The sequence below is a fragment of the Centruroides vittatus genome, unplaced genomic scaffold, assembly GCF_030686945.1.
Source record: "Centruroides vittatus isolate TY-2023 unplaced genomic scaffold, ASM3068694v2 contig_1788, whole genome shotgun sequence".
NCBI classification, from domain to species: domain Eukaryota; kingdom Metazoa; phylum Arthropoda; class Arachnida; order Scorpiones; family Buthidae; genus Centruroides; species Centruroides vittatus.
Window position 1 is genome coordinate 670,761 of NW_027121095.1, and position 11,779 is coordinate 682,539.

Sequence of the window (11,779 nt, forward strand, 5' to 3'; positions counted from 1 at the left end):
TGAGAACCGGTCCGGGATATAAAATTGGACGCTTTTCGCGTGTGTTGCTTCTACCAGCTAAACCAGGTGAGGTTGGTGCACTTTAAACCGCATGTGTCAATCAATGCCTATATAATCTGGCTGATTGGAAACTGACCCGGTTTCGACATTCCTTCCGCCACTGAATTATTCGAATATACAATAGCAATCTTATCGTTTTTTTTTTCACATGTAGTATAGAAATTTGTAAAAGATACATAATGCAGTTATAATAAAATATTAATTTTAATTAATTCAAAGTACGTTAAAATATGAAAATTTATATTTTATAAAATACAAGGGAAGGTCATTGGAAGGTGGAAGTGGCGCTTCCATCGCTTCCAATGACGGCACACCACTGCATTAAACACAAAGCGTGGTGTAGTTTGACTTATGGGAACAATTAGGCTCTTAAGAGGCCTTGGTTAGTTTACAGAGTGGCTCAACTGCATCAATCATCCAGCCTCTGCACTTACCGTTCCTGAGATGTTTACCAGAGGAGTATGCTCTGTCTAAGCTCAGCAGGCTTCCCAAGTGCCTGAGACTACTGTGTACCCAGTCTCTTGCCCTTTTTTCTCTTTTCTTCTGTTTGCTCTGCAATTTAAGGATTTCCTGGATGGAAACTTCCAACCAATCATAAACCTTCGTTGCGCGAACAGCTTTCACCTAGGTCTGCTTTTATTGGATGATAGAGAAGTTTACATTTATGTCCGCCAATATTCTGACCCACTTGTTTACATCCAGGTGTATACCACCTGGCAAATGGTCATCACTGGACCACATGTGGATCCAATTAGCAAGATTGGCATTTCTTTTGTTCCGTCTCTATTTACAACCTTGTTTACAAGTCAATACTTTACATGTGCTTTGTCAAGTTAATAGCTGTCTAGTCGGAAAATCATTGGAGATCCCCGACAATGTAGGGCTTGCCAAATGTATCTTTGCTGAAATACTGTCCTGTGACTAAAGTCAAGACTGAAAGAAGTTTTTCTTGTATAAAACATTCTCACTGACTGCCAACAGAGAAGAAAATATTAATAGATTTCTTGTATATATGCATGTTCATATTCAAACAGTTTATAATATTGTATACTACATTAATTAGTGAAGAGATAACTGAAGAAAATTTGGTAATTTTGTTTTTATTATTTTTTGTTCCAAAAATAAATCTGAAAACTCCATCTTTTCGTTCCAGTTTCAGATCCAAACTCCATTTTTATTGATCTGAAAAATCCAGGGCTTGCTTGTTACACAATTTATCTATGGAGAAACACACATCACTGGGAGAAAAACATAATAAAAAAATAAAAAAAAGAGATATGATAGAAGTAAAACAGATAGATGAATGTATGCAACTGTTTGCATTGGTCCATGGATTTCCAGACAACACCCATGAATAATTTTCTGACATTAATTCATAGAATTCTTGACCAAAAAAAAATTTTTTTTTTTGAAATAATAATTGTTTAAGACAGAACAAGCAATTAAGTACTAAAAATTGTTCAGTATTGTTAATTATCAATTAATTTTCATTTACACTATTAATTAAAATGAAATATTAATTAATAGTTAATAATTTGTATCAGCCAAATTTATTTCTTTTAATGTAGAATTTTCATATATCAAACTCAAAAACCATATTTTTCTAATATACTCCATAAAACAGTTTTTAGATTTGCTTTATGGAATATATATGCCTTGCCTATTTATACATTCTGTAAGTCCAGAATAAAATTCTGCATCACAGTATAAAATATATTCACTAACCCCAAAAAGCCTTCCTAATCCAATGAGTTTTTACTATATTCTTTTATCCAGGCACATGAAATCTTCATCTTTTATACCTCTGAGTTTATTATAACATTCATTACTTTGGTTAATAAGTTAGATTTACACCAAATAGACTCAACTGAGTCATTGCTGGAGAATAGACCATGTATCCAGTCTTGCAATTCTTTACAAATTATTAGTAGAAATAACATAATTAGAAGATATTGATAAATGCAAGTAGTCTAGTTTCTCACAATCAAACATGTAATGGTTTAAGTTTGCATCACCCTTCATGCAATAAGGACATGTAGCTGATGAATGTAAATCTATACACAAGTGTTTCCATGTTAAACGAAACTCATTTAGACAGGTCTGGATGATCGTGTTTTTAATAATGAATGGCAACTTCTGATAATAGATGTAAAAACACTGACTACTGTCTAATATTTCTGGGTACTGTGTGTGATACTTAGCCTTGAGAACCCTGTTCCCTTCTTCTCTAAGAAAAAGATTGTCGAACTCATGTAAGATTGTATCTGTATAATATTTTAAAACTTCTGGGGATGAATCTATTAAGGAAAGTGAAACACCTATTCTGTTAAAGACTCCCTCCAGTTTAGTGAACCAACAATATTTTAATGATCTGGTCAATGAGAACTTTTTCAAGGTAAAATAAGCCGCACATTCCAAAGAGGATGGGTCAGAAATTATGTTTCTCAAAAAGTTTAAGGTTAATTTAACGAAGCGTTTCTGGAGAAACTCAAGACCCAATTCAGATCTAATTGCATGTGATGGGGTCATCCTCTCAAGGCAAAAAAGACAATGGAAGAACATCAGTTCTATAGAATCAATGTCTTCAAAACAGAAAGGCCTCCAGAAGGGCAGACCATAAGACCAACTCGAAATAAATAAAGAGGCTGCTTTATCCTTCTCAAGATGTCTATAACTATATTTATTTTAGAAAATACTTTACCTTTAATGTAAGAAATATAATTTAGGAACGAACCAGTAGCTGAGAAACAAATCCTCAAATATGTGACTTTGTTAACAATACTAATTTCTCTTCTATTGAAGAAAAACTTATCTGCCTTTCTCAGCCTTTCACCTTGTCTAAAAATTATTATTTTCGACTTTAATAAATTGATACACAAACCCAAGGTAGAAGAATAATTGAGTAACCTGTCCAATTTCCATTGTAAATAAATCAGGGTAGTGGATAACACCACTGTATCATCAGCAAATTGGAATAAATGGACATTGTAATCACCCAAGGAGATGGAAAAGCTTGAATCATATCATTAACATAACAAATAAACAATACCGGACTTACAGAATCACCTTGTGGTAAACCCTTTTCTAACAGAAAAGCGTCTGTAAACCCAGCACTAGTGGAAATCCTTGCTTTCAGTCCTGAAAATAAACATTGAATAATATCAATAATCTTATCAGAAATCCCAAGCATTTTTAATTTAGATAAATCTCCAAAATGGCACTGTCAAGAGCTTTTTCATAATCTAAAAAAGCTGCCAGTAAATGTTGTCTTTTCTTTGAAAGTTGTCTACAAAAAATGGAGTGAATTAGAATATTGCTCAAAGTGTTCTTCCAAGGTTGGAAAGCAAATTTCACTGGTTGAATCAGATTCCTCTCTCTAAGCCATACACTCAGTCTATTTGCCAAAATAGATGTAAAAATTTTCTGAACTACTAGTAACAGCAAAATTGGTCGAAAGTTAGCGGACTCATCTGTTGGACCTTTTTTATGAATAACTTTAATCTTTATTTCCAACCACGATTTTGGAATTTTAGCCATGTCATAAGCCCAATTAAATAACTTGACCAAGTAAGGAACCAATGTAACTCTAGAGTAAACAATTAAAGATGGTGAAACATTGTTTACCTCAGAAGCAGAATCAGTTTGCATCTTTTGAATTGCAGTGTTCACCTCTGAATCAGAGATAGGAAGATTTAAAATAGGATCAACAACTAAAGAAGCCATCAGTAAAGACAGAATCAGAGGTAGATTCGATATGTTTAAACTAAATAACTGTTGATAATAATTAAGCCAGTTGGTCAAAGAAATCTCATAATCTGGTATACTTTTAACCTGATGAAATCAGCCAACCTGATACCAAAAGGTCCTAGAATCTCTTGTCCCTGCTAACTGTAAGGCATAATTACAAAAGTACTTCCTCTTTTTTGCCCTAATAAGTGAATTATATTATTTTTTCAGATTTAAAAAGGAAATCAAATCAGCCTGGCTATCTGATCTATGAAACTTACCCAGGGCAATATTCCTCACTCTCTTCTGCATGCAACACGACTTGTCAAACCAAGGGGGACAAGTCCTCCTATAAAGTTCAACATCCTCAATTAACACATTTAACTTTCTTGTAATAGAACATAATTTAGATATAATTAAGCCATAAAAATCATCAATGAGCTCAGAATCAAAATTTATATTCTGAAAACACTGTGATACTGCATCACCAAACAATTCAACTTTTGAATTGTTTGGTGATGCAAACAAAATGAGTCTTGATAGAATGAGGCCCATCAACCAGGTGGAATCTGTTTCTGGTTGACAACTGTAATTTCACTGGGAAATGATCAGAAAATGGAAGAGAACCAATACGAAAGGATTCAACCACATAAACCAGATTTTGAGAAATGACTATAAAATCTATAACTGAATGGCCCACTTTTGACAAAAAAGTCAGTTCACCAGGAAAATCTCCCATAGTATGACCGTTAAGGAGAATAAAATCATGTTTAATCAACGAATGCAAAAACTGTCTACCAACCCTATCAACCTTTGTCTACAAAAAATGTCCTTTGACTATCTGACATCAAAAATGTTGGGTGTAGCTACATTCAAATATGAATCAATTTCTTCACCAATATGAACATTAAAATCACCCATTATCACAATCCCATGGTTGTATGAGGACCAAGAACTCAAAATAGAAGAGAGCAAGTTCAGATGTAAGCCTTGCTGCCTTAATGAACTTGCATATATTACCAGCACCAAGATACTCCTAGGTTCAGAAGCCAAGAAATGTGATATCTTGATGTAATTGTGATTGGTTTAAGTCTCCAATAACTCAAAGTGTCTTCTAGCTTCGTCAAAAAAGAACAAGATTCCACCATAAGGCCTACCCAGACCCAAAGGCTTTTCAGCTGGAATCATAAAATGCTTTCAGTTATCTGGTAGAGACTTAGCAAAAATAATCTCCTTCTATTGAAACCATCCAAGTCTCAACAAGGGCCAAACAAATTAAATCTGGTCTTTTAATCATGTAATCCAACAATGAACACTTAGTACTAAACCTAAAACAGTTCTAAAAAATCCAGCATGTCCAAATGACAGTCTGGACAAGACTGGACCAGACTAAGAGAAGTTGGGAGGCTCACAAAACCGTCTCTCTTATGGGAAGGAAAATTCAAAATAAAAAAGAAACAGAAACTTCAATTAATCGATGCCCCAAGATAGAAAACATAAATCTCTTATCATTGACATACAAAACAATCTTTTAAATAGGTAACCAGATTTTTACGGAGGACACGAGAATTAAACGATTGGTCCTGCACTAACTTACTAATTTAAATTTCACCAGTTTTTCCCTACCCTCTTGTTGAATTTTCATTCTAAACTTTTGCAATAAATAATTTCAGCATTTCCAAGACAACAACTGTATACAATAGAATTCCCAAGCTTTGCCCCACGAACAGGAAATACCAACTATATTTTGCTCTGATAGATCAATTGCATCCAATTCCTTAGAAAATAGGTTAACTATATACAGTGGTGCCTCTTATAACATACTTAATCCGTTTCAGGTGCACGTCCGTTAAGTGAAAAGTCCGTTATACAAAATGCATTTTCCCATAGAAATACATGTTAAAACATCTAATTCATTCTGCAGCATAAAATAACTGTACTGTACCATAAAAAAAGTGAAAATGGATCAGTCACCAATTATGCTGGGTAGTCAATGTTGTGAGGAGGAGGCAAAGGAACACTTTCTTCACACGGACACACACTTTTTTACACATTGCAGTGAAAGTCTTTTTTATTGTTTTTTAATTGGAGTCAGATTCAAGAAAGGCTACCAGGGCTTGCAGAGTCAACTCCTCTTGTTCCATCCTTTGTTTTTTGGCAGCTGGCTTCTTGAAAAACATGTCCAAGGTGGCTGTTTCTCTCTCTTCTTCAACACCTGTTTTCCAAAATACCTACATCAAGAAGCTATTCTGTGAAGCCAAGAAGGGGAAAACATCAAAAAATAGTAGATTGTCAATGGCAATGGCAAAAGAGTGGAAAAATCATTCGCACTTGATTGCAGAAAGTTCGTTGATCGCCTCATGTAACTGCCAAACGGAAAGTCTGTTGTTCGCAGCGTCCGTTATTCGAGGCGTACGTTATACGAGGCACCACTGTAATCTTGAATGTCCAACTTGTGTGGAACACTTCGATTAAACAACAATAAATTACTTCTGTTGGAAGCATTTACTTGTCTATCATAGGTGAAGGAATGCAACTCACCAATGTCGTCTAAAGGAAATTGCTGTTTCTGTTGCTGTTCCAATTTATCTAGATGCAAACACACTTTAGAAAAATCAGTTTCCAGTTTCCTTACCAATGACAAGGTTGACTGATTAGGCAATTCCAAACCAGCAAACTTTTCTTTGATACACTTCAACTGCATCACTACTGTGCTCAAAGTTGTTTCCAAATACTGCCGTAAGGATGACATTTCTTCTTTATCAGTATCTAAAGGAGATTCTCTCTCAACATAATGTTCTAACTTTGGCTATTTAGCTCCCGGATCACTCAGTAAGTGATGATGCTTAATTCCTTTCCAGTCTTCTTGACTGTGCTTTAACACTTCAGGGGAGTACATGGAAACATATCCAAGAAAATATAACTAGTAGTAGCACAGAATGACACAAGAGAGGAAGACGTAGCAAATTAAGTAAAAAACTGTGTAGTTTGCAATAAGATAGTGATAGCAATATCTCAGACAAAAAGCCACCAGCAACAACGGTTGCTCAACAGCGCCTTCCCATAAGTTACATTATATATGATTAAAAATTTATCACCTGTTATGCTAAAAACTTCTGCTTTATTCAGATTATGTTACACAATTGGTATCAAAAAGTCTTCCATTTTCATGTTAGACAGGTTTCTGGCTTATTATAAGTTCAATGACTAAAACATTTTAGGGAGAAGCTAAACAAAGATTTCCTGTTTTTTCAATTTATTTTCTTGATACTTTTATTATTTACTATCATTATCTTGCAATGAGAAACTAGTGTTTTTTATAGTATTTTTCTCTGGCTTTACCAGTTTTCTGGTATTTGTTAAAAAGCTCTTATCTACATTATAATTTGTCTAAGCCAGTTGATAATTAATGGCTAAATAATTTGAACTAATCTTGTTTTAATCTCATATTCTAAAATTTGTCTTAACAATTTCATAAATATCTTGTGTATTGATTAAGACTATAAAACTACCTTTTTAGTTGAATAGTCATTATTCCAGTCTGAAATTGTTTTGATATAAATTAATTATTTTTCTTTTCTCACTCTCCCTTTTTTTATATACAGGATGTAACAGAAAGGTGTTGTAGAGTGGTTAATTTTGAGTTGAATGCTCTAGGGCCATTTTTTGATTTGAAATGTTCATTTTGAGTTTTAAGTGATTTAAAAAATATGATGTCACTTCCTGTTTCGAGAAATGCCATCTCTTATATGAAAATGTATGTTGATAATTGTATGTTAGCTTAATATCCATTACTGATTATATGCAATTTTATTAATTTGTTACTCAGATTTTGAGTATTTTTTTGTAATAATACATGGTTTAATTTTATACATCTGCTTCAGGTTGGTGGTAAATTCAACAATTAGCCAAAATTTGCATATACGAAAATGTTTTTAGAACATCTCTGAATATGGAATGTTTTAAACATTTAAATATACTGCTAATTTTAATGCTAATTTCCATCTCTGAATAATATGGAACTTTTGACTCACTTAGTTGAAGTCAAAAGCTTTTGCATTATTTGTATTTGTTTGTCAACGGCAATTAGTTTGCGTTGATTTTTTTTTTCTTTTTAATAATATCTGAATTTACGTTTTCAGAATATGCTGATATGCATTTGATGTATGGGCAAGCTTGGGGAGTGCATTTGAAGCTAGACAACTACATCAACAAACTTTCCCTGACAGAAGAGTGCCCAATCACCAAACTTTCACTGCTGTAAATAGACATCTGAGAGAAAAAGGGTAGTTATTCCCTAGTAAAAGTGAGAGACAACCACCAAACTGCAACCAGAACATCCAAACCTTGGCTCTTCAATTGGTAGAAAACAATCCTGGCACAAGTACTGGAAGGTTGGTGCTATCATGGACATTAACCCCTCTACAACCTCTCAAATTTTTTACACATCTTTCTGTTACACCCTGTATAGTTTTAATAAAATTTACATAATAACTTTTCTTTTAGAAAGTTACACTCCAACTCATATTATATCTCTTATTTAGGGAGATGCATTTTGGGTATATTTTTTTACCCCTCTTCATTTCCTTTTACTTTTATTGAGGCTGAACATTAGCAAAGTCTTTCCTGTATGGCTTACAGAATTGTGTTCATTTTCAAAATTTGATTGATCAATGTTGGTTAAACTTTGCCATTTTCTTTTAATTGGGATGAGGAATCCAAAAATGTATGATAATTAAAAAATGGGGATCTATGACTTAGTTTTCAATCTACAGTGTGGTCAAAGTGATAATGTCCATGTTTCCTTATACAATTGAGCATACCCAATGGAGTTCAAGGAACAAAAATATATAAAGAAAACAGCATAGGTTAGTTCTTCCATCTTCAAGCCTTCCAATGAAAATCATGAATTGAGGTTTCACTGTATAAGCTTATTATATTGAATATTATAAAATATTACATAAATTTTTATGTTTATTATAAATAAATTTTCAATTTAGTAATTTCTTTAGTTTCTAAACATATTGTAATATAGTAATACAGTATATCTACATATTAATTAGAGAAAAAATTGATATTAAATAAATTGGAATATTAAAAAGAATATTAAATTACTGTGCACACTTGATTTGACCTGCAGGTTTAAATTATTTTGCATGCTTGAATAAACTTGCATCCTAGTCACATTTAAAAAACAAAAATGTGGTTTATTCAAAATTGTAACTGTGTAAATAATTGCATCACATTACTTGTTATCTGTGTTGCCTTTTTAGAATTATTTTTTGATTTTCATTTAACAATCCCTACAATTGCTCACACTAACACTAATTTTGAGTAACTAACCCTTCAGATTCCCACAGAGCTCCATAGGCTTGAAAATTTATTCAAGCCTATGGAGCTCTGTGGGAATCTGCACCCCAACTGGATTTTTAAAAATAGATTCACAGTAAGTCTATTGCAGTGCATATAATAATCATGGTATATGCAATATTTTCAGAATATTTTACATTATTAGTAATTAAATATATATTTTATATTACCATGTATTTTTATATAAGATAAAAATGCCATATGAATCAATATTTAAGATAAAGGAAGATAAGTTTGTTATATAATAACATATATACATGTAGTACTTTCCACGTGGTTAATTTGATAATTATATCAAAATAAAATTAAAATTTTAAGAAATACTAACATAAAAATATACTATTTTGTAAATTATATTTATTCTTGAATATTCTAAATTTAATTAGTAATTATATTTAATTAGAATATTTCCTATATTCTGTCTTAATTTAAATTGTATATAGTTTTCTTATTTGTTTGAAAATTAATGAAGTAATAATAAAACAAGTTATATGAAATACTGTACATTTTATAATAAAATTTAAATATAAATATAAAGTTTTTATAACTTTTTCTTTCGTAGATTTTGTGGCATATGTGGTGATCATCCTCATTGCAGTTGTTATCCTAGTCATATATTTTGTTCCAAAGTATGGAAATACAAATGTCCTGATATACATATTGATCTGTTCTGCAATTGGCTCATTATCTGTAATGGGATGCAAAGGACTTGGAATTGCTTTAAGAGAGACATTCAGTGGAGAGAAAAATGATTTTAAGAATTTTGTGACCTGGTTTTGTTTATTTTCTGTCATTGCTTGTATCTCAATACAGATGAATTATTTGAATAAGGCTTTGGATATATTTAATACGTCGATAGTGACTCCTATCTATTATGTTTTCTTCACAACTTTCGTTATAATAGCTTCATCCATACTATTCAAAGAATGGACCAGTTTGAGTTTTGAAGATATACTTGGCAATTTGAGTGGATTTCTAACTGTGATCTGTGCCATATTTTTGCTCAATGCTTTTAAAGATTGGGATGTCTCACTGTCAAATTTGAATAATGTTTTAAGACCAAATGGTATGTCTCCTGTTTCTATGTCATCAGAGTCAGTTGCATCTTCTATTATTATAGATAAGCACAGAAGAGATAGTAGTAAAAGCCATCTTGACAGATTATCTTTAACCTTAAGTGAAGCTACTTATGGCACGGTTAGTAGTCATTCATATGAAGCAAAGTCTTAGTTCTACCTCACTGAGTAAGTATTAAGGTCTTTGATCGATATTAATGAGTATTAAGGAAGAATTGAGAAAAGAGTTTCATTGACATTGTGTTTCAATTGTAAAGATATTTTTTAGAATATATATTGTTCAGAAATTTTTAGATTTAGTTTTGTTTATTTTATAAAGTGATTTTAATTTATAAATTTTAATTAATATTAATTTAAAATGTTGCTTATTATATACTAAGATTGATGGAAATTTTCACCATCCTGTCAAACCATTCTTGTTTGCACAAAATTAGCATGTATTTAAAATTTACATATTTAATTAAATTAATAATGAATAATCTACATTAACATTTTAGACTATATATTATAAAGTATCCATTTTATTTGCACATTTCTAGTATGTTTAACTTCAAATCAGAAGAAAATTTTATACTATAAAAACAAAAGTATTGTTATATATTTATAATCTAATTTTATGAATCCTTCTAAACAAATCTATGAAACATAATGTATAATATACAATAATGGATCAGGAAAATGATCATTTTTAGTTTTATTGCCTTAAATAGCCAAAATCACTTAATTGTATAATTATTAAAATTTAAATCACAATATTTATTATACAATACAACATAATTCCTCAAGATGTAAACATGTATTTGATTAATGAAGCAATAATAGAAACAATGTTACAATATAGTTAAAGCATTTAATTATAAAACTATAAAAAATGATAAAATTAAAAATCTGAACATGATCAGAAAGTATATATGTATTGAAAAAGTGTTTAAATATTTAAAAAAATTACTTTTTAATTAATGACATAGCATCAAATATAATAATTTGCCTCATTATTTAATTATTAATTCATAGTAACTTATTAAAATATTGTTTCAAAAGCAATTAATTGGGTTATAAAGAAGAAATTAAAATAAAATTTCTCTAGTTTTATATAAATGAAAAAAAAAACCAGTGACTGGAAAATAATGAGTTTCTTAACTGATAAAAACACATTGATTTTGGACTTTTGGGAATCTTAATATTGAGATTAATCTTATGATTTTCTTACAATAATAATTAAACATATCTCTGCACACAAAGCTAGAACTAATTTAAAATCGTAGGTACAAAAAACCTTTCACACACTGTTTCTAGCAAACAAATTAATGAGCACAAACGTTTTCGGCCGTTTTAAAAGGCCTTCTTCAGGTGCACTGAGGACGGTTGGAAAGTCGGATAGCCAATGTTTACGTGACGTCATTGTTTATGAGGGGTTTCCTCTTACAAAACGTTTGTGCTCATTAATTTGTTTGCTAGAAACAGTGTGAAAGGTTTTTTGTGCCTACAATAATTAAACACTATATCAGACTACTGAATGTGTTTGATTGTTAATATATTATATTTTC

The 11,779-nt window shown here is 31.3% G+C and overlaps 1 protein-coding gene across 2 annotated transcripts in view; it reads left to right on the forward strand.

Annotated features, from left to right (window-relative positions):
* spict (magnesium transporter spict) overlaps positions 1-11,536 on the forward strand; it is a 112,002-nt gene extending 100,466 nt beyond the window's left edge. For both annotated transcript variants that reach the window (XM_067263635.1, XM_067263634.1), the window contains one exon: positions 9,719-11,536. In XM_067263635.1, coding sequence (XP_067119736.1) covers positions 9,719-10,386 — 668 coding nt within the window. In that variant the 3' untranslated portion in view covers positions 10,387-11,536. The remainder of the gene's footprint in view (positions 1-9,718) is intronic.
* The last annotated feature ends 243 nt before the right edge of the window (positions 11,537-11,779 follow it).